The sequence below is a fragment of the Hirundo rustica genome, chromosome 11, assembly GCF_015227805.2.
Source record: "Hirundo rustica isolate bHirRus1 chromosome 11, bHirRus1.pri.v3, whole genome shotgun sequence".
In the NCBI taxonomy this organism is placed as follows: domain Eukaryota; kingdom Metazoa; phylum Chordata; class Aves; order Passeriformes; family Hirundinidae; genus Hirundo; species Hirundo rustica.
The window spans coordinates 13,522,361-13,546,368 of NC_053460.1; the positions used below are offsets into that span (position 1 = coordinate 13,522,361).

General features: G+C 37.6%; 1 protein-coding gene across 6 annotated transcripts in view; it reads right to left on the minus strand.

Annotated features, from left to right (window-relative positions):
* Window positions 1-24,008, minus strand: part of PHKB (phosphorylase kinase regulatory subunit beta) — a 72,895-nt gene that overhangs the window by 45,559 nt on the left and 3,328 nt on the right. For 3 of the 6 annotated variants that reach the window (XM_040075077.1, XM_040075078.1, XM_040075080.2), the window contains exons 2-8: window positions 18,534-18,623; window positions 16,623-16,761; window positions 15,872-15,971; window positions 14,052-14,159; window positions 12,105-12,185; window positions 8,244-8,359; window positions 2,351-2,414 (exon numbers count right to left, since the gene is read on the minus strand). In XM_040075077.1, the coding sequence (XP_039931011.1) occupies window positions 2,351-2,414; window positions 8,244-8,359; window positions 12,105-12,185; window positions 14,052-14,159; window positions 15,872-15,971; window positions 16,623-16,761; window positions 18,534-18,623 (698 nt within the window). Of the gene's footprint in view, window positions 1-2,350; window positions 2,415-8,243; window positions 8,360-12,104; window positions 12,186-14,051; window positions 14,160-15,871; window positions 15,972-16,622; window positions 16,762-18,533; window positions 18,624-19,329; window positions 19,410-19,912; window positions 20,028-20,726; window positions 20,745-24,008 lie in introns of those variants that run through there. The other 3 variants (XM_058422035.1, XM_040075081.2, XM_040075082.2) reach the window with 3 other exon arrangements.

The following is a 24,008-nucleotide window of genomic DNA, read 5'->3' on the forward strand; positions in this document are numbered from 1 at the left end:
ATTCTTGAAAAACGAGGCCTGTTTTAAGGACAAACAAAAAGAGTAGTTGTTCTTCCCTGTGAATGCAAGAAATGTTCTAAGCAGTGATGGTGAATATTTCACTACAAGTCAGTTAGAACACAAACAACTGGATATTCAGCACAGGTACTGCTTGGGAAAGGACCTCCATAGCAAATAAAAATGGTCTGCTTTTCAGTTATTGTAAGGCCTGCACTATCAACAACTACTCCTTAGCAAAATCTACTTCCTAATAAAATCAGTAATTTAACACTATATTTCTCTGTCAACTTCTTGATGCTTCCTGAAACACTAAAAAAAATTCCCCTGGCTGAGATGGAGTTTAAACAGAATCAATAGCATTTAGAACTATTATTAGTAGGCAACTTCTTGCAAATTCAGGTTTAATGAACAGGTATCTTCATATATGTTGCAACAGATAATGAATCTCAGGATCACTCCCCCACTGGAAGACACAGTCAATATGAATTCATTCCGCTACAGTCCCAACAATTTTCATAAATCCACCAAATTTCTCCTAAACAGCAGTCAGTTTCTTTCGTATACTACTCTCCTAGGAGGACTCTTCCAGAGCTCAAAACCTTCAATTTCCAGTGAAGTTTCTACATAAACACCTCACCACCCTTCATGTGCCAGGGCTACCATCCACTGAGAAGTCTTTCCAAAGGGTTTTATTCTTACTTACTCTTGAACTGCACTCCAATTATACATAGTTATCATAAAAACACTCAGCTTTACTACGGTAAACAAAACCCTAAACAATTTTTCCACTGTCCTCATGGAAAAATAATGTTTTCTCAGTCATTCTAGCAAGATATACACTGACTAGTGCTGCAATAAGAATGTAAACAAATAATCACATTGGCTTTGATGATTTGTTAACTTTTTTCTTATGCCAGATTCTGATTATTCAGAGATCTCTAAACTCATCTACAAACTGTGAACACAACCTACACGTGCAGTTCCAAAGTCTGCGCTGCAGGGAAGGATTTTCTGAGGATTCAGGAACAGGCTCATTTACATTTCATAACCCCACAAGCACCTTGTTTGACAAATGAACTATTTTTCACTTCTCTATAAAGACTGTAAACTTCTGGAGTAAGAACACCTTACAGAGACTTCATTTATGGAAAAAAAAAGAAAAAAATAAAATAAAATAGTTTTTGCCCAGCTCAACAGAGGGCGTGCAGCTCATACACAAACAACCCCGCCCAGGTCAGCCTTTAAGGTGTTCCTCTTGCTGTGAGCAGTGGTCCTCCAGCAGTGATTTCTGCAGGTTGTACCTGTGCAGCTGCAGGTGCCAACAAGTCTCTTGAGAGGCTCAAAAGGAATTCTCAAAGCCGTTGGAACACAGCTGGAGCTAAGCACAAAGGCAAACTCTGCATGGATTGAAGGTCAAAATGGATTCTGTTCATGCCAACCACAGATCTTGGAAATAAACTCTCAAAGCATTTAAACTGGTATTGCTTCAGCCATTTATTCATCCATTTCATAATTCAGCAAAAAAAAAAATTGAAAAAAACCTCAACAGCCACACTTACTGGTGCTTGAAACTGTTGGGAAGGTAAAGATTATAGATAAATGTCGTTTCTGAAAGAATAACAGCGCACATACAGTGTCTGATCATTACTAAAATCCTTACTACCTCCTAGTTCTGAACACTTGACATCAACTTTTAAAATGTATGGCATCTCTCTTCCATATATACAATTTTCTAAACCATTAATTTGGAAGAGCATTCTTTTATTTTAGCTACAGGCCACTGTAGGTATAGCACCAAAAAGAAAGATGCACATAGAAGGGGAATACACAGCAGAAATAATAGTCTCACAAAAGGCTTGCATTCCTAATGGATCCAAGCCACATGAAAGGATGAGAAGAGACTTTATGGCTGTGCATCACACTGAAATTAAAAACAAGCTAAAAAGTGGGATTATATAAAAGCAGCTTGTTTAAAGTCTTGATCAAAAGCCACATGAAGGAAGCAGACAAAAGGAAGGTGGAGGCATATTCTAGTATCAGCAACAGATAAGCAGTTTTTTCCTTTTCTGAAGGAAAAAACCATTTTGACAACAAAATGCTTTTTCATACTAAGCTGCAGCCACTTTAGAATTTTTCTGAGGAAAAATCCTAAGTGATTCTTGATAGTAAGGGCACTGATGATTTTATCAGATAAATTCTGTACCTGAAACAGCAGCAATCAGTTTGCAAACTAACTTTCTTTAAAGCTGGAAGCTAACAAATGGTGCTAGATACTCCTAAGTATCCTCTCATCCATCCTGTAAATCATTATTGCTAACAAAAAAGGAGGGAAAACAAACACTTATATTACCTGATTTCCAAAGAGATTGAAACCATTAATTGCTTCTAAAGCCGCTTTTGCCAGTCCCACGGAGCTGAGGAGAAAACAAAACAAAAACCCAGAGGTATCACAATTCAAGCCCAGGCTAAAACTTCACGCCTTTGACAGCTTTCAGTGCCATGATCTTTTCTTGATTTGAATTTCATGCTTAACCTTTATGCTAATGAAATGGTGATGCAGCAGATTTGGGGTTGTTTTAGTGGTAGGTTGTTTTTTCTTTTCTCTGAAATACTACTCAGCATTTTTATTTGTCTTCAAATGTCAGAGACCATCTGGCAAAAGAACTTCTGTTCTCACCTTGCTATCAGACACCTGGCATTATGTATTTCGAGGTTTTGCTAATAGCACAGAGACAGGATTTACTTCAGAACAATTTTTCAATCCAGCTCTCAAAACTTTAAAAAACTGATTTCTAGCTTTCAATATAATAAAAGAACTCATCAATCTGAATTCACAACAGAAGGATTTTCTGATGCCAACCATAGAGTGACACATCTTTAATTTCACATCATCACAAAGAAAACAGGACCCAGAAATTCCATTAACAAGACTTCAAGTAAGCACTCACACTTTAAGACACAATGGATTAAAATCACTACTAATATGTAATTTTAAAATCAAGTTCTATATTAAAATAATTTATTAACCAGTATGTAAATTCTACAGCACAAATAAAAATACACATTTTAACAAAATCTTTTAATTAATAAAGTGTAGTCTTATGTTTTCCTCGTGAGTATTAAAAAAAAAATGCAGAAGCATTCTTCTTCTTTCAGTTTCATTCCTCTCTTTTTCCAAGTTTTAAAGAACACAATTATAGATAGGCCAACTCAACTGCAGCAAGGAACTACAGCATTAACACACAGGAAACACCACATTTTTTTGCACTTTGATTCCAAAATTCCAAACATTATGGTCACAGGGCATCTAAAAGTGAAATGTTACGTCAGCTATTTCCCAGCAGTGCCAGAGTTCACACAGAAAGTGCAACAGGCCCAGGTTTCTGACACTTCTGTCAAATGCAAACACTCAGGGAGGGAAAGGCAACTTTGCTCTGCTCCCTCCGTGGTGACAGACAAGTGCAGGACTGCAAATACTGCAGAGGTCCAGCTCATTAAACAAACTCCTTTTACATTCTCTTAGCCAATCTGGTAAAACTCAGAGCATCCAGTGAAACAAATACTTTCTTTTGTTTATAAAACTAATTAATGAAATATTGAGTTATAATAAATATTCCGATATAAGCACTAACAATTCCCCACTTCAGTGTCAGACGAGTTGTGACTGTATTGACAAACAACTTCATCATCCAGCCCTCACCAAAAAATGTACAACAATTAAATTGGCAGAAATCTGCAAACAGGGACTGTGCTTCAATCTTTATTTTTCTATGCTCCATGCAGCACTCTGGGATTGAAACAAACATTTTACCTTACTTTAAATAAACTGATTTTTACTATCTATCAATGTAAAAGATGAAATTTCAAATGATTATTAACAAAGCCATATTTCAAATACGGGGTCTAACTATGATTACACAGAAAATATTGAAGATAATGAAAACAATTCAATGCAGTTACAGAATTTGGTTCTTTAGGTATACTTTACCTGTGTTGGTTCTAATATTAGAAACACTTTGGACTGTATACACTTTATCATTTATAAACCCTCATGTTCCTTTCTGAAACCCTGCCAGAAATAACAGTTCTGGGTTTCAGTTCTAATTGTTCAACAAGAGAAAGCTGACCAGCTTAACCACAGTCTGCTCTGAGCAGCTGCCTCTGTTTGGTGTCTTCTGATGCTGAAAGCTTTTAGAGTTGGAGAATGAGATGAAGAAATAAACTGAATTCAGAAGGGCTGGGAATGTAATTATTTTTCTGGCTTTGTTTCAAATACCTAAAAAAAAAGGTAATTGTTCTAAAAATGGCTCTATTCTAATTATCACCTAGCCATTGATCAAATAAATTGGCATGATGACTCAGAACAGAACTTTTCAGAGGAATTCAGCATTATTATCAAACTGCATATACAGAAGATAAAAACCAGAGAAATCCTGCACACTGGAGGCTGTATTGCATGTTAAAATCTCATATTTCCCTTTCAAGTAACAGTCCTAGTATCAACATGATTTATTTTCAGAGTGAGGAAAAAGTTACTGACAAAAGGTAGAAAAGTAATTAATGATCAACTGGAATTCAGATAACATAAAACTACTCAATCTGTCTACAAAACAGGATGATGCTGCTTGAAAGAAATTCAAGGCAAACATGTATTGCTTCCTTGAAATCATCTCTACTTTGCAGACTCAGTCATTATTCTACAATAAGACTAATTTAATAATTTACTATAATTCAAGAGCATTTTTCTACCTCTAGTTACTGAAAGCCCCTGGAGACTTCACTACTCTCACAATTACTTGCCAGTGCCACATAAACATCCCAACATTGTCAGTCACTCCCTTCACCACACACACACAAGTACTACCTAGATTATAAAAAGTTTTACAGGTAAATGACAAGAGGAATTCACTTGAAAAGAAAAAAGAAGTCTGTGAACAGCCTTTGTATCAAGTGTGTCTTTACAAGAGTGAGGAATCACACAGCACAGCACACTTCAGGACTGATCACACTTCACACTCATTTCAATCCTACTGATTAATGCCTTCCTGTTGGGCAAATTGCTAAAGAGCTTCTGTAATGAACATCATGCTTGTGTCTTTGTATAGAAAATACATTCCTCATAATCTACAATTTAGTGACAAAAGAAATGGAGTGTCTTAACAGGATGTAACAATGGCAAAATGTATTTTAATAAATGTCTTCCTTCCTCCACTCATTAAGCCACAATGAACAGACTGTACTGACCTGTGGGACTCTGCCTGGAGAAAAAGGTGCTTACTTGGAGATGGGCCCAAAACAAAACCTCACCCAAACCCTCATAAAATACTCCTCTGAAAATTTCCCAGGATCATTAAGTCATTGTCCAGAAGGGACATATGGAACTCATCTAGCCCAACACAAGACCTCACTTGAAGCCCAGTATCATAACCAAGACCAATTTAAGTAAAGCACAGCCTATACTAGACAAGTCTCACAAACCTCCAAGGATGGAGATTCTGTTTTGAGCATCCAGTTCTTCCCTTCTCTGTGCTTCAAATGAAAAGGTTTCTTTTTAATGTCCTCACTGAACCTCACCAGGTGCAATCCTTAGACTTTACTGGAGTTGCCAATTATTTTAACGTGTCAAGAATTATCAAGAGCAGCCTTGCAATCATAATGCCATGGGTAACATTTGACCTTGAGCCATATTTAGGGCAGGGGAAGATGAGACTAACCCAGAGAAACCACTTCCAGCTTGCTAAGAGACTTAGTAAATGCACTTAAAACATGTTCATCATTCTCACTACTTTTTAATTGTTGGATTTGTCCCCTCAGTAAAACACACTTTCAAGTATATCCACCCTTAATCTTCCTCCTGTTGAACTCCTTGCCTCCATCCGAGTGCTGTGCATTTCAACTGGCACATCAAGCACCACAGAGAATGTGAAAAATAAACAAACAAGAAAAAACTTCTACATCGATAATAATTTTGTAACTATATAACCCAAAACAGAACAAGGAAGGACAGCACTATAGCACTGTGCTACATAGTCCAGAGAAGAGCAAGACTGAGGCTCTGCAGTTCCAGATTTGGAATATGAGGATGCTGCTCTTTGGCAATTTCCTAATTCTCACAGTGCTTATGGGAGGTGTCAGAGGCACCTTGCAGATGCCTGCAGAGCAGCTTGATCAAACAGCTACAGGACAAGTTAATTTTTGTGAAGTTCAGCCGTACAGGAAGGGTTCACACTACAATAAAAGCTGTTACAAATCTTGCCTTTGAACCAATAAAAGACATCAATTTGCATACATCAGTGAAGATGTGCTCCACAGAGTGTTCTGCTATTTATCATTTATCAGAAGTGTTTGGAGCTGTACTATGAGAGAATACTGAGTCTGTGAGGGCTTAAAATATCTGCATCTTTTAACACAGATCATAATGTGCAGCTATTATTCACATATTTCCAGCTGTATAATATCTTCTTTGAACAGAAAGCCTCTTTCAACAAAATACAAGATTTACCTGCTCATTCTGAAAGCAAACACAGCCTGTTTGGAGACTTCCAGCAGAGGCTTTAAGGGTCAGGAGTGCATCAGCCTTAGCACTGGCCCTGAAGAGAGCACTTTGGGGTCCATAATCACAGAAGACACACATTCATCATTTGTGAGCAGACCTGATACTCGTAACTGCTTCATCAATTTAAAACAAAAGGGGTTTTTATAGCTCTCTTTGGTAGATACAATCGGAACACAAAGTATAAAGAATATTTCAGTGTACCCAGGGCTTTCCTCAATAATATACTAAATATGTCCTTTGATGCATGTTCCCCTTCCATTTTTCCTGATTTATGAGAACCAGGGAAATTGCCTACCAGCTTTCTACAGTGAAGCAGAGTATCCACATGTACACAAAGCAAGATAAATAGGGGCAATACTTGTTTCTGATGACCAAAGTCTACTTCTTAAATTAGGCCCAAGCTCTGTGCTTCCTTTTGTGCTAGCTCAATGATCTGTTAGATTGGCCCAGTCCATCTCACAAAACTTTTACCCTTAGAAAAACCGACCCATAAATGTCAGCCTAGATTAAGACAAAACAATATGCCCATTTCCATCTGTTTAAAAGATGCTGTTTTCTCTGGAGGAAATTCACATACTGAATAACCAGAAGGCTGCAAACAACAGAAGACACAGGAGCGTCAGCGCTCCTTTTGCACATTTCTACAAGGTGACATGTGGAAAGAAGCATTTGATTCTCTATGTGAATGCTCATGTAGTCTGGCATTTGACAATTTTACAGACACAGTAGGAGAAAACAAAACTAGCAGAGTAATAAAACAGATTGCATAACAACAACTTGGATTTTTTTAGCTCTCATATTGATATACGAAGGTTCTGTAAGAGCCCTGAAAAAAACACCTAAGAGTTTTGCTGCTAGGACATGTGACTATATCGATAGGTTAAAGTATACATGGCTGTATGAGGACTGAAAAAATAATTAATTCTCAATTGAGAACACAGATTTCTTTGGCAATATTGAAGACTGGAAGAAATGTATATTCTTTGCAAGCCCTTGATAATTAGGATGGTCAACAATGTTTTAAAAACCCTAATATACCCAAGCTATAGCCATTTACATGATTAACAAAACCTTAGAAGTGAAAAAGTGAGACTATAATAGTAACACTAGAAAAATCAAGTTGTCAGATTACAGATTTGATCCTTCAAGGCAGACAGACATGAGCAACTCCTCTGAGGCAAGCAGGACAACTGCAGCATTAAAATGCTACCAGCATTGCTCCCTGACCCTGACCCAGGGCTCATAACTTGCAGCAACAGAAGAACCTGGAAAAGAGCTTGGGACTAAGCTGCTCTTCAGTGCCCAGCATCTTCTTCCCACCATGGTGGAGACAAGAAAATCTAAAAAGTAGGATATTCCTATCAGTTCTGTGAATCCCATTCCAACCCCACTGCACATGCCTCAAGACCTTGAGCTGCCCTGAACACAAGTTTCAGAATTATATGCATGCAGCTGCACCTAATTAGTGGAATTTGAATACTCAAACAGCCAAGCATCCATGTGGTTATTTCAGCATGCACATCATGATGAAATTATCTTCACATTTTCCCAAAATACATCCCTCAGTCCTTAGAGAACCTTAATTTAGTTCAAACAGTCTTTTCGTGCATTATTATTTTTAGCTCTCCCCATGAATTCTTTTCATTCATTCACTTGCTTTGACTAACAGCTACATTTGCTCACGTACCTTGAGTGCAGCTCTGGACTGCCATTGTTGTATTTGCTGCCTCTTTCCCAGACACCGAAATCTGGTACACGATAGGCTCTCTCCACACAAAACACAAGGTTCTGGATAAAGGACACCTACAGGAAAGAAAAGCGACTGAGGGAAAATGAAAGCACAGTTTTTCTGTTTTTTCCAAAAGACAAAGTTGCTATTCCTTGAAACTCTCCTTTTCATCCTCTTCTGTCTTAACCCAAAGAATGATGTTCCCAAGTTCAAATATTCTCTTTAAAACAAGTTCTTAATCACAGTACATTAAGAGCTGTCCCAGACAAGGTGCCAACGTGCATTTATGCAAAAGTTCCAACAAAGGCAGGGATAAAAATTATTTCATATTCAAGACACATATTTGATGAGCTCCAAAAAGGTGATATTTTCAGTTTTTCAAAAAATTTATCCTACCATGAGAAACCAGAACAAAATCAGAACACAGAAATCTTGGTGCTTTTTCTTAATTCATTTTAAGAGAACTGATATGCCACAGTTTTATTAAATTAGCTCCAGATAACACATATTTATACAGATTCAAACACATTCCTTTATAAACACAAATAAAACTCTAAACCAATTTATTATAATTAAAATCTTTTCTTGGACCAACACATTTCAACTGAATACCAAAGTACTGAAGGGTATTTTAAGATATTTAAGGTGTATTCAACTATAGCTGGAGACTTATTTAAACAGATAATTTTTCCTGATTTACACTGCTGAAAGAGACATTTGGAGCTGCTTGACTGTAGAAAAATTAAATTGGGCACAAATTTTATAGTTCACTTTAAAGAGTCCACAGATTGGAGCTTAGAGAAAATTTAACCACGAGCAGAAGTTTTACACTGGTTCATCTCCAAAGCAGGGATTTGATCCCCTCCCATCCAAATTATTCTAGAGGTCCATGGAAAAGAAAATATTGCAATGGCTCTAAATACAACCATATTGGGGAACTACAGAGAAGGATTCACTTTGCCACCGTGTTTTTGGGTTTTTTTTCAATGAGCTATGTAAGAACCCCCCAATCTTTTACTGAAAGGTATTTGCCTGAATACCTTTGTCTTGTCCTTTTTCTCCATTCTTCTTTATATTTTAAAAGTTTGCTGTTTCAGATTCACTCTTTAAGCTAATATCAGTCCACTACCAATATTATAATTCTAGATACGCTTGTTTCTATTTAATGTCTCTGCTAAAATTTCTCTATGAGGTGTACAGTTATCTGCACACTAGATCTTTCCATAGTTACTACTTTCAGGAAAACCCTGTCCCACTCTTCAGCCATGCCCAGTATATTCATCACTGTAATTTAGCACTTGGTTGTATTAAAATGAACTTTCTCTGAATGAAGCCAGAGCACCCAGGGATTAAAAGCGTGGCTTTTCCTGTGTCTATTAAAAACTGAAATTTATATGAAGAAGCAAATAGCACCACATAGAAAGATAACTTTACTGATTACTTTTTACCAGTGACGATGTTTGGAACACAGGAAAAAAAATGATCAATTACAGACTTTTTATGACACTGACTAATGTTTCCAAACAGCAAAAAAGCCATCAAATGGCTAGTTGTAAACCAGAACCTTCAGAGAACAAATGATTCATATCACAGGCATGTAAATGCTATAACCAGATCAATGCTATGGCACTTAGAGAAATGATGTGTATCCAAAGTTGAGCATGTGGAGATGGAAGTGTAATAAAGAGCCCACACCCAGCGTGGATGCCTGCAGATACTCATGGTGCTGGGTAATGCGTGGCTAACTGCTCTAACTCATACACTCACACAGTCATACACTGCTGTCTTTGCTAGGGATGCAAAGCTGCAGTTAAATTCATTCTTCCACTGCCAACAGCTGAGAGCAGAGGGTAACTCACTGACCGCTGCCACGCCTGCCATGGAGAGGCAGCATCGCCTCTAAAGCCAAGAGCTCTGTGCACAAACATTCCCATGGCCAGGCTGGCAAACAGCGCCCAGCACCCTGCACCCAGCACACTGCATCCAGCGCCCTGCACCCTGCATCCAGCACACTGCATCCAGCGCCCTGCACAATGCATCCAGCACACAGCGCCCATCTGCCAGCACCCTGCACCCAGTGCCCTGCATCCAGCGCCCTGCACACTGCATCCAGCGCCCTGCACCCTGCATCCAGCACACAGCACCCATCTGCCAGCACCCTTCACCCAGAGCCCTGCATCCAGCGCCCAGCACCCTGCATCCAGCACCCTGCACACTGCACCCAGCATCCAGCACACAGCATCCAGCGCCCTGCACACTGCATCCAGCGCCCTGCACCCAGCACACTGCATCCAGCTCCCTGCACACTGCACCCAGCATCCAGCACACAGCACCCAGCATCCAGCGCCCTGCACACTGCATCCAGCGCCCTGCACCCAGCACACTGCATCCAGCTCCCAGCGCCCTGCACCGCTCCTCTGAGGGGAAGGGCTGAACACAGCCTGCCATGGGGCATTGGGGAGGGACACCTAACTGTGGGTTTGGGCAGCAGTGTGCCAACACTGACACTGCCACATCCACACTGCCACATCCACACGGCCACTGCCACATCCTCTAGACACATGGGAAACATTGGACATCTCATCATCACGTGGTGTTAACACATTCTGACAACTGCTGAAGCCACACAGAGCCAAACAGAACGTGCAGGTCTGTGGTAAAAAAGAAATCTATGAATCTCCACAGTGCAAAGATTTACAGGGGACAGTTGCTAGGAAAACAACATCCTGGCAAGAAAGTGGAGAATATCCACTGACTGGAGTCTATAAACATGCACTATTTCTGCAGAATCTGTAATTAAATGCAAACATCTAGAGGACAACATAAATCATGTATCAAGCTAATTAAATACTTAATTATATACATTTGCCTCCTCACAGATATAAAGGCAGTTCAGAGGAAATAATATAGACCTATCATATGATCTAACTAAGAAATAAAGAAGACATGTTGCAGCATTTAGTTTTCTAATCATATTAAAAAAAATATTTCTGAAGACATATGTCCTAGAAAAATAATGCAAATTCACTATTACTGGAAAAAATCTCTCTTTTTTTTAATAGTAGTACTGCAAGCACATTTAAGCTTTTTAAGGCAATACAGCAGCAACTATCAATCAGATCAGAGTAAATTCAAACAAATCCAGATTAAGAAAACTGGAGGAAAAAAAAGAATTAAAAAAGTATATACATCTGGGTTTTCTGTTCCAGTTCCAAAACATAACCTCATTTTAGAGCAGGCCAGCAGGTTGTCCTGACATGACTTGTACTCAAGCCAGAGCTATTATTATCTTATTTACAGAAGAGCTAACACTCTCTACAAACATCTCTTACTATGATACAAAATTCTTTTATTTTCAATTAAAGATACAGCAAACACCCATTATTAACACCCATAGGTTCTTATGTGTTTGAAGAAAGCCCTGCAGCTTCCCTGAAAATTAACCCCATTATTTATTATACTGAGTTTTCTTTGGACAGGATGCACTGACTGAGTTTGAAATAATGTAAAAAGTGAGAACATCAGTAGAAGTTAATTGTCCTAACAAACCTTTTAATTCTTGCCTTCGTAGTTATCAGAAATAGCAGAGAACTATAAAACTTTCAATATCATGTTACATTTACTCTTAGCACATCTAACACTTTTTTAGATATTATTTCACTATCCATTCATTCCATTACTTTTTCTGAGTTCCACTCAAAGCATAGAATACGTGCTGTGTATTTTCAGGACAATTACTTTGCAGCTGATAATGAAATAAAAACCAGAAAAAACACCAACAATTTGAAGCATGTTTTAGGACAGGAAATCGATTTGTACCTCATCCGTGTTGTAGATAATCTGCAGCCCTGAAGAGATCATCTCAACCAAATATAGGAGAAATAATGACACAGCATTGATCTGGAGAAATTAAACACAGAAAGAAAACTATAGTTAACTGTATGTTTATTGGAGAAAAGTAAACAAAATAAATGTGGTATAATTCACTAACAAAGGTGGTCCCACTTCTGCCTCTTCAAAACCCCTGGATCTAATGATGTGGAAACAATCAATGGCAAAAAGATGGCACCAACAAGCATTGTCCTCTAGAACTTCTGATGCTTTATGATTTTTTTAATTTCAAACTGTGCTAGGAAAATGTTCTCCCTTAGGCACACTGCTCTGACCCACAGGTATTCACTTTGGTCACAAGCTGTTCTCATGTTACAGATATGAGAACTCACTAGCAAGCAGGTTACCAGAAAGGCAAGCAGTATATTGCATAGTGCACAGCTCACCGGGGAAAAAAAAAAAATCACTTCAGCCCTGGTGGCAACTTTGGCATTATCAGCTGACAGGAGGTGAATTACAACATTCAGAATGACCAAATACATGAAAAACTATATATTCTTTGTACCCATACACAGCATTTACTGTTAACAGTAATTACCTTCAGCAATTCTACAGATGAGCATCATAATGTCAACTCATTGAGGAATCAAAGGAAACTGCTGGTTGGGTTTTTATTACAGAATTTTCCTATACTTGAGAACGTCAGTAGAAAAACTAAGTTTATCACAGTATGAGTGTATAAAACAACAATCTCATTATATGAAATTTAAAGAAACCATCTAGAACAAAAAAAAAAAGTAGATTCTTATCTGGAACATAGCAGATTAAAAATTAGGTTCAAATTCTAAATATCCATAAATATTTAAAGACAACTGACTTCATTACCTTAAAACAAACTGAAAAGCACCAAGTACAGCTGTAAGAGCTACACAATATACTCAAATTTTCCCAGCTGAGCCCTCTCAGTTACTCTATACTCTTGTCTCCAAAGAGCTGAAAACCCTCTAATTTTTGAGGTATGCAGATGACAGATGGGAATGTGCATTTATGTTTATGGGAAGCGTTGAGCTGCCTCAAAAACCAGACTTAAAACTGGAATACCGTGCTCCCCAGGTCCCCAAATTGTCTCCTCCTATAAATTAAACATGTGCCTTTTCAGGAAATTTCACATAGTCCAAAATGCCAACTTAAGATAACTCCATAAAGCATTTTCCCCAGAACATACATTTTCTGAATCCAACACAATTACTGTACAAACTATATAAGTAACACTGTCACCATAAAATGAAATAATCATCAACCTACTGTGTCAGTTCTGAATAATTTCACTAGCAATTTCTGACCTAAAAAGTGTGTGCAGACTTATGGAATGCAAAATAACAAGGTCATGAAAGCAAAGGTGGGACTGAAAGTAAAGAGAAGGGGAAATAAAAAGAGTAAAGATTAAAACTCTGGAAAATGAGAGACAATAAAACAATCAGTTATGCAATGAGTCTGACTAAAAACAATTCCTAACTGTTGTCAGTGTATATTAAATGAATCAAAATTGCTTAAAATTATGGAAAATTCAACTGGGAATATTCACCCTAAGATTACACTAAATCTTTCACTTTACTGACTACAACTTTTTTTTTTTGCCAGGATTATTTATTGATAACCATCTCTTGGTCTCAAAAACAAGGAACTTTGTAAACAACCAACCATCTACCTCTACAATCTCAGTTATTTCAGTAGCTTCTGACCAAAACATACCATTCAGTTATGTTTCAAAACACTGTTTTTCAGCAGAAGATCCAAGAGGCAACTCAGTTTCACCACATACAGCAGATCTAACACAAATCTAACCAAACTGAGACAGCTGCATTATGGAAGAATGGAGACAATATTATTAAAAAATCAGCCAAACGTGGATTTACATCAACATGGATTTGTTACCTGAAGGTGACCATACTCCTCATGGGAGAAGACCTCATCTCCAGTGTGTGCATTGAACACAGAATGCAGACACGCAGATGGTTTGGGGTCTTGTTTAAATTTCTGAACCTGAAGGTGAGTGAAAGGCAAAATATAAAAGCAAAGGTAATAATTTCAGTATGTTTGGCAACCACAAATTCACCATATACCTTATTTAAATTATTATTACTATTGGTATTATTACCAAAGTAAAAAAATTCTTGATTTGACCACCATGCAAACCTTATCAAGTGTCTTTTCAGAACAATTACTTTACAGCTGGTAATTAAATGAAACCAAGATAAGCCCATAACTCTTCATGTCATGCTTTGCTCTCCAACAAATTTTAAAATTTTCTAACCATCATTGCCAGCAGCTGATCCACATTTCATAGTATTTTCAACACTAATACTACCTTCGTAAGATTTCCTTCTCTATCAACAAAACACAGCATGTGCCTCAGAACAAGCAAACAAGTACTATATTGTGGAGTCTACTCCACAAATACATTAAATATCCTTCAGGTCATGACCTGTATGTTCATTGGCAATAGAACACAACACCTGCATTTTTGCTACAAGCAAGCAGCATTTGTTCAGGTCATGTCTTGGGCACATATAATTCATATCGCTAAAAATATATTTTCCTTTTACATGAGGCCACACACAGTCTCTCAGAATATAGAGATCCAGCTTGACCTCTGTCTGTTAGGTACCAGAAACTGTTTATTACAACACTCTAGGAAAAGAAAAGCATCTGTAGTAAACAAGACAAAACCAGAGAAGCCGTGTGTCAGCAGTGGGACACCTCTTAATTAAATGCTCATTATTCCTATCTGGCACTCCCCATCCCCAAAACAAACAAATGCACATCAAAGAGAAAAGCAACAGCTCAAATGTAACAAGACCGATTCAGGCCAAGATTATTTAAAGATACGAGACTCTCAAGAAACAATCCAACCTCCCCAGAAAACACCTGTCAGCATAAATACAAGTGGCAATACAATTCTTGTTTATTATTATTGCTACTGATACCACATACCTGCAGACTTCCCATTTCAGTTTGTGTGCTCAGCTGTGAGGGAAGCTAGGGGCTTACATGAAAACTATTTCTAATAATACAGTTCAAAGTCAGTGACCTGAAACTTCAAATAACCACATGGAATATATGTATTTAACTACTTCTAGATCCGCTGCTAACCGTTATGCAAAACTTATCCACCACACCAGATTTGAATAAGAAGGCCTGAATATTTAGAGTATATGCACAAGAGAATTCCGGGCTGAATAAATCAACGTAAGTAGACTACTCTGTTTCCTTATTCGTTTTGGAAACGTGGGGGCCTGCTGAAGTTGTCATTAAGTAAAATACTGCTGGAAAATGTCTGCTAAAGAAACCAAGCAAAACAATCAAAACGATCACCTAGGTAAGGAGAGCAACTGCAAACACAATAACCAAGATAACAACAAAAACCAAGCGCAACAAAAACTCTCCAGCCTCAACAAAAATTTCTTTCCATTTAATCACTAAAAAGACAAAAACCCCCAACAAGTGCTAATGGTGTAATATTTAAATGGGACAAATGAACACAAAGAAGTTTCAAGCGTACCCTGCACTTTCCTTCCCAAAATGCTCACATCTTCTACTCCCTAAAACGATGCTGCGACCTGACTAGAATGAAGCAGCTGTTTTGAGCTGGGGCACCCTCACAGCGTGAATTTGCTCTGTATTTAAGATTTGTTTTCCCAGTTTAATTAATCCCTTGGAATGAGGCGAGAGCTGTGTCCGCAGCGCAGTTTTACCTTATCGGCCTGGCGCATGTAGCAATAGAGAATTCCTCTCATGCACTTTATGGCAGAATGCTCCAGCTCATGGGTCCTTCCCTTGTCATCATCAATGCGCCTGGGTGAGAGAGATAACTCATAAAACAAATTGCAAATGCATTAGTGGGGGGAAGAAAAAAGGAGAGATTAATGCTTTGGAATATTAAGCATTCAACTAATGCTGTTGCAGAGTGGTGCCCTCACTCGTATCTACATATTTACAGCCCTAGTCATCCTTTCTCATTAAAAATAATAAAAATAATACAAGTGTTTTTGTCTGGCAACTTACACAAGCATTCTTCTTTCAAAATTTAAGAATTTTAAAAAAAAATCCTTCTTGATATTTTAACATCCAGTCTCTTGCAAGTAAATGATTCTTAGTACCAGCAATAAGCCTGCCAATGCCCTGAACTCTCCTACTAGATTTAAAAGTATCCCCTCGGTATAATTTGCCAGAAGAACCTCTATTTTCAGTAGCATGCATTAATTCCACTGTAACAAATACCGGTACCAATTACTTTATATGAAAACGTGTTCACTTCCCAAAAGCAGAGTGACATTTTTAACCTAGCACCTTCATAAACATTTTTACTGTCATTTGGAAATGCACCATTCTCTATGGGTTTACAAATCTATTTTTGATAAAGCTTCATCTTTTAAAACTTTCCCAGGGAACTGAATAAGAGAGGGAATGTAACGTGGCAGAAACATGGGTGTAGAAGTTATTCACCTGTAAGCAAGGGCCAATGCCCAGGCACAGGCAGCACAGTAAAGGCTGTCATGGACTTTTGCCTTTTGGTCATTCCCAAAAGTCTTGGTAGGGAACAGACCTGTGGTTGGGCTTTGATGGAGCAGCAACGTCGATTTAACTGGAAGAAGGAAAAATAAAAAGGTTGTTAACAACATCTATCGTTCTTCCAGCTTCTAAATAGATATTCAGGAACAGACCAAGGCGTGAACAACTTGTTACAGCATGCACAAGACAAAATAAGGGAAAGAAAGATAAAATTTGTTACATTGTTTTTTCAGATAAACTCAGCCTTTCTACAGAAAATCCCAACCTTTCTACACAAAAACCCAGCAGTATTCAAAACTATTTCTATGACTCTGTTCTAGCACAACCCACTCTGTACAGAATTTCTACAAAGCAAGACAGTAATTTTCTTTCTGTGAAAACAGAAGAAAAAAGTAACTATGGTATGTCAAATGCCCCCCCCAATCAGTTAAATGCTTAAACTTTGCAGAGCTCTACATTCATAAAAATTACATTTTTAACTCAGGCCAGATGATTGTATTAATATTTATAAAACTAGCAGGAAGTAAGTAAGGAGAAAGGACAACTACAATTATATAACTCAGTATCTTGACATGAAAATAGACTAAAACAGGAATTTTCAGGTTGCCAAAACTCACTTAGAAAAAATACTAAATATTATTTTAATTCTTTTTGTACTTCAATATTTTGCATTTTGGAAATTGTTCTTCCTCAGGTTATATAATAACCAGAATGCTACAAGATTGAAACTGGGCTTAATGCCCTCAAACATGACCTTTCCAACATTAATCTCTTCAGCATAAGACAGGAAAGTATTTTTTTTCCACAGAAGTTGGAATTTATTGTTATCAAGCATCAATTTTAAGAAGGCCTCTTTATTGTCTATGTAGAATACTTAGAAACTAAGTATTCTAAATAAAAATAACAAGGTTTTACAGTTTTTTGCATTATATTCAGTGTCTTGACACCCCACAACAAAAACTTTGATAAAGTGTTACCTGAAAAAGTCAATATAGATTATTATAAATGAAGTATAAATTCAGTAGCAGATTTTTACTGTGGCAGCAGCACAATTGCCTGAGATGAACAGCAAGCACCACCACAGATTTGTTACTGCCAAGCCTTAAAAAAGCCAATTAACAGTCATCTCCTCCGTAAGAAAGCTAAAAGCAATGCACCTACAAAAAGCAACACATCTGTGGATAGACCAGGTACAGCCCAGATTTCACTTCAAAAAGCCATTTGAATGAAGGGAGTCTCGTCCCACATTTTTAGAATGATGTTCACTATTCTGTACCCTTGCCTGAGTAAAACTTAAATTTTATTTGTCAATTGTGCAGCCATTAAACAACCCTGATTTTAGAATACAGGCAGGACTTCATTATAACACAAACCTCCTAAAGCCCAAAACAATCAAAACAAATTGTTGCTTCTTTAATGGTTTTGGCTTAAAATAACATCATATGAACAATGCTACAATTGATTTGAAATTAGCTAACAAATAAAATTTCAGCACAAAAATATATTATGGCACCATTAATAACAAAAAGGAACTTCTAACTGATCACCTGCCAGACCGTTCCAAGTACTACAAGAAAGCTTTTGTCCATTTAATTCTTTCCTCAGCTGTATCTGGTCAATGCTACAATCCAAAGCAGCCTCTTTATCCAAAACAATTCTAAATTCAATCTTACAGCTGAACTGGATTTTCAACAAGAAGTGTAATTCAGCCCTCCTCTTTGCACCTTCAAAATTTCCAAAAGTTCAGAAAACTATCCTTAAGTAGGAATAATGTAGCACCAATATTTATCATGCAAATATCAATTCTAACTCACATCCAGGTTAGTTTAAGCATTATTAACTTACCAATTCTATAGTAATGATTTAATTTATCCCACAGAGTTTCCCCCTCTGGCTTTGGAAGGTTAATACATTTAAGTGGCTCATAAATTGAACCTAAAATAGGAAAAAAAAAGAAAACCATAATCAAGATCAGAATCAGTTTCATAATTGTAATATTGCTAAAAATTACTGTGATAAAATACTTCCTCATATTTGTCATACAAAAGCAAATTTATTGAACTTTGACTGAAACAAAAAAGTCGTTTTCTCTACAGTCTCAGAGAATTTTTTCTATAGTACCTGTCTACACAAACCAGACCTCCACTTGTATCTCCAGTGCCTTGTAGATACACAACTACAGCAAACACTGCATAAATGTAGAGTTAATTATTGAAGACAACTATTAAATGCTAAGAATTTTCTATGAACATTTTCTTATAACTTAAGTACGTTACAGAGAAAATTCCAGAAGATATGTAGGAAAACAGAAGAAGGACAAAAGTAGACCATATTCAATTATTACTGCCCTACCTGCCTTCTAAAATGGTGAAAACGTTCAACACCATCAGTGTTCCACCTACCTCGACCTCGTCTGCACCCACCAGAGTCAGCCCAGCTGCTGTCACGTCAGAATAAGGGTTGGCTTGTTCCCATATGCTACTAAAGCCTAAATAAGCTATTCAACCAACAAAGCCCTCAAGTTACCTATATTCCACAGAAATACAAAGCTGCCAAATCCCCATCTTCCATTCTCACTGTGCCACATATTGATTGCTTCTCTATCTGCACCTCCCTTTGACTGAGCGCTGAAAAAACCTACCTATCAAAAATTACTGGGGTCAACCATTTCCAGCTTCTAATTTCAGAGTACCATCCTGCTCTCCTCCACAAAACACCTGGGCTTTATTCAGTGTTCTGGATGGCAAGGTCTCCACAAGAGCCGTGTGCTAAGAGGAAGAATGAGAATTTTCCCTTTCCGGACTGCACGCTGCCCTTGGGAAAAGCTCAGGGAATGCAGTGCCAGGGAAGCACAGCCAGCCAAGCAGTTCTGGCAGGACACAGCGAGGGCTCCTTTTCACGGCGCCTCTTTGGCAATCCCAGCACATTCCCAAGCATCAGACACGAGACTGTCCTTATACAGGACTCTCATCCCCATGAAATCAAGGAAACAAAATGAAGAAAAAGAAAAGCGTTCAAGAAACAACCGGCTGTGGCACTCAGTGCCCTGTCCAGTTGCCAAGACGGTGCAAATGTTGGACTTGACGACCCCATAGGTCTTTTCCAACCTAACTGGAATGTGTGTGGAACAGTAACAAAAGCCTTATGAATCAAGTCCTTTGGTGGGAAGACAAGAACATGTATAGCCATTCAAGAATGCAAATCTCACCCCCAGTTAGTATTACCTTTGCCTTGCAATCACAGGAGTGAAAAAAACCCCCATCCCTCCCTGAGCAGAGCCCTGGCTGTCCGCTCTGCTTGGATGTCCTGGTGATGCTTCCCAACCCATTTGAGCTTCCCCTACAGCCTTTCCTCATTGGGAGAGGTTAAATTAGAAATAAACACCTGCATGTGGGAAAGGGCCTGAAAGCCCTTTATTTGAGCTGCCCAGTTTATCTGAGCTGCCTAAAAAAAACAAAGTCAAAAGAAATTAAATTGTTCTGTAATGGAAAAGAAAAACTTGCAGCATATCACAGGTTTTGTATCTTCTATTAAAATAACTAAATAAATAATGAACATTCTGAACCAATTTAAATCCCTTTTTCAAAGCGATTTTGTTTTCCAACTTCTTTTAGCCTATAAATCCCTCTCCATGAAATGATGCATAATTTATCCTGTTATACAATTAATTCAGTTATCTTGCAAAAGCACACAATACAGTGAGCTGCAGTAACTGTAATTTTGTAGTGTTGTAGTGAAAGGCCAGAACACACAAAAGAAAAACATCTTCAGGAAGTCAATGAATACAAAGCAACAAATTTATGAGAATTTCGCTTACTAGATTTTCAAAGGCAAAATAATGATTCTAGCTCTTAGATTAGCTAACTGAATATCATATTCGTATTCACCATCCTTTGTGTGTGAAATAGGTTCAGAATGTCCATTTCCTGCAGGCTCCTAACCCCAGTGTGGCACCAGGACACACAGCTGAGCATCCACAGGCACATACACACAAGTCAAAAGTTCCTGAACTAAAATTGCTCTAATTTAAATACTTACCAGACAATCTGTGACCCTCTGTGGCCAACAGAGAAACAAAACAAAGGTATCAAGAACAAAAAGCAAACATATTGTTCCATTTCAGAGCATTCAAAGATTTCAACTTTGTGCAGAAAGACTATTAAACAGAATAGAGAGCATGAAAATGTCAAAACACAACCATCTACAAATTACATTATTCTAGATGTTTGAAACTTTAATAGAAATATAGTAAAACAGTCAGACTGCTGACAGAACAGAAAGGTGAAATTAATTCAAAGTTTGAAAAACAGAAAAAATAAAGTTCTATGCTTTTAAAGTATTCCCCAAAATTACTCCTACTACAAGGAAAACTTGTTTAAATCAAAGGTCTCCATATATTCTTCATTAATTCCTTATTAGCATCTATATAGTTTGGTGTCTACAGCATTCTCCTGGAAAAATCATGTGGTAAATGTCATTACTATCACAATCTAATCAAAGCAAGGAACACTCAGGACAAACATAAAACTGCTCCTTCCCTGTGCTTCTGGAGAGAGCCCATAACACAGAGGAAGCTATTTTAAGGATGGCTAAAAAAAAACCTGTCTACAATCTCATCCAAAATCTATTTGAGTTCATTTCAGCAAGATAGAAACTTGTCATAGAAAGCTATTTTCAATTACATATTTAAAACAGGTTTTCAAACAAAACCAAAAAAAACAAAAACCAAAAAAACAAACACCCCCACAAAAACAAACAAAAAAAGAAAAAAAAACCAAAAAAAACCCCAAAAAAAACCAAAAAAAAAACCAAAACAAAACAAAAAAAAGACAACAGCAAGACTGCAGCACTCTAAACATGACAGAGTGACATATGCAAATAGGACCCTGGAATTCTCGGTTTGTACAGTAGCATTCAGAAGAAACAGAATGAGGACACTAATTTTAAATAGTGTTTTTCATAAATACATCACTTTATTATAACCATACAGTGTGAGTTTTATTTTAGGTAAATAAGTAGGTATGCTAGGAAGAACATAACCTATTTTGTTGATTTACTACTTCTTCTGCTGTCTAGTAGTATACAACCCCATCCAATATTTAAATAGGATATTTGGGAGTTCAGCTTTTCTTCCACAAAGAATGAAGTGGGCCCATTATTTCCTTACACCACAAGTGCATTGCTACAGGCAGTACCTACTTCAAAATCAGTAAAAAACTGACAGAAAATCAAAGTGTCACTTCCTGTATTTATATAATTAATGTCTGATAAGAGAACACTCAAAGTCTTGATCCTAAGTCCAATTAAATGCCTGTAGACATTTCCCTGACTAAATGCCTTATATTCATAATCTGAAGGAAAACTAATCCCCTTTGATTTCCTACCATTTACAGGTCCCAGAGTGATATGATTTCACCACTCTTCAAGTTCAGTAATTACTAAAAATTATAGAGATTCCTTTCAAAGTAATAGAGAACAGGAAGCAAATTTGATCCCATGCATATACAACCTCTGGAGGCTGAAAATATTATGTTATCCTGAAGTTAAAGTACTTTCCCATCCACCTAACTTGATTTGTATTCCAGTTCTACCTGAGATTAGCATTAACTGCTCTTCAGGGAAGAGATGTGAGCTGTCCAGATGTTTGGATTCAGAAGCTATGGCCAAAATGGCTTTAAAACAACTCTGCTCCCAGATTTGTGTATGTGGAAGCTTTGGACACCACACATCCTTGAAGATGGCAGGAATTGTGGATATTAAAGAAAAATAGGGATTAGAATGGAATTCTGTATTGAGTCTATGGATCAAGACTTGCATATTTCAACAAGGAAGGTTTACTCAAATTTTTCAAAGTACAGAATTAATAGAAACAAACACTTCCACAAAGTTAATCCCAAACTAATAGAAGCAACATGGCAAGAACTTTATTTCCAACATTTCATATGCCTGAAGAACAAAAGAAAATGTTTGTTTGCATAATTAAATCAGGCCAGGCCAAAAGAAAAAAGCTGAGAATACAAGATTTCTTTGTAGATTTGATAAGAATGAAAACTGATCACAGCCTGTCTAGAGTCTAGACATAATCACTTGAGATCAGGGAGGGACCTCAGAACACTGTAACTTTCACTGCCCAGCATTAGTAAGGACAGTGACAGCTTCACATTACAGAAGTCATTGGGACCAAAGAGGATTTTATTTCTACTCACAGCAAAGTTTAAGAAATGATATCACATGGAGATTTTTAATCACAACATACAGGAGGAAACTATGATTCTGCTTTGAGCAAGAGGCTGGAGTAAGTGACATCCTGACAACCCTTCCAGACTGAACTGTTCTACAAAACAGAGTAAGGAAACACCAGTAGAAGGGTTTGAAGAGGAAGATACAAAAGGTATTAAAGTATTCCCCTACCTGAATACACAGTAGAAGTAAGTAAAAGGAATGAATTGTTACCTTGGTTGAGTGACAGTAATAAATGGGTAAAAATGAGTAAAATCTTGTAATAGTTTCATATAAATAGCATTGAAGTGACAAAGCTTTTAAACTATCATTTATAAAGAAAAATCATGTGTTATACTGTGCAAGTAATTCAACTAGTATTCCACAGAATCATAGAATATCCTGAGTTGGAAGGGACCCACGAGGATTACCGAGGTCCAGCTCCTGGCCCTGCACAGAACAAGCCCAGAATGGCACCCTGTGCCTCAGAGCATTGTCCAAACTCTTCCTGAGCTCTGTCAGGTTTGGTGCTCTGCCCACTGTTCCTGAGCAGCCTGTTCAGTGCCCAACCACCCCCTGCGTGAAGAGCCTTTTTCCTGATATCCAACCTAAACCTCCCCTGACACTGCTCCCGCCATTTCCTCGGGGCCTCTCACTGCTCATCACAGAGGAACAAGAAAAAAACACTCTCTGATTTATTTTGTCCTTTCTCTATTTCCTAATCAACTGAAGGTAGTTCTCTGTCCAGTATATTATAGGTAATGGAAGCTACTGATTTCAGGATTTACAGTAACTAACAATACACAAAAGCTACTGAACACCAGAAATAAAATACTGACCATCGTGCCAGTACACAGGAGCTTCACATAACCAAAATGCCAAAGTCTACCACACAAGCCTTGTAAATGCTACAAGCAAGACAGGAAACCATTCAGGATATTCAGGGAGGCATTGCCATTTCTGAGAATTCAAAACAATAGGTGTTAAAACTACTAAAAACATTTCTTTTGCATCATAACAAGAGAAACATCAACTACCTATACAATAATTAGGAAAGAGTAGATAGATATAGAATTTTTTTTTTTTTACAGTGTCAACACA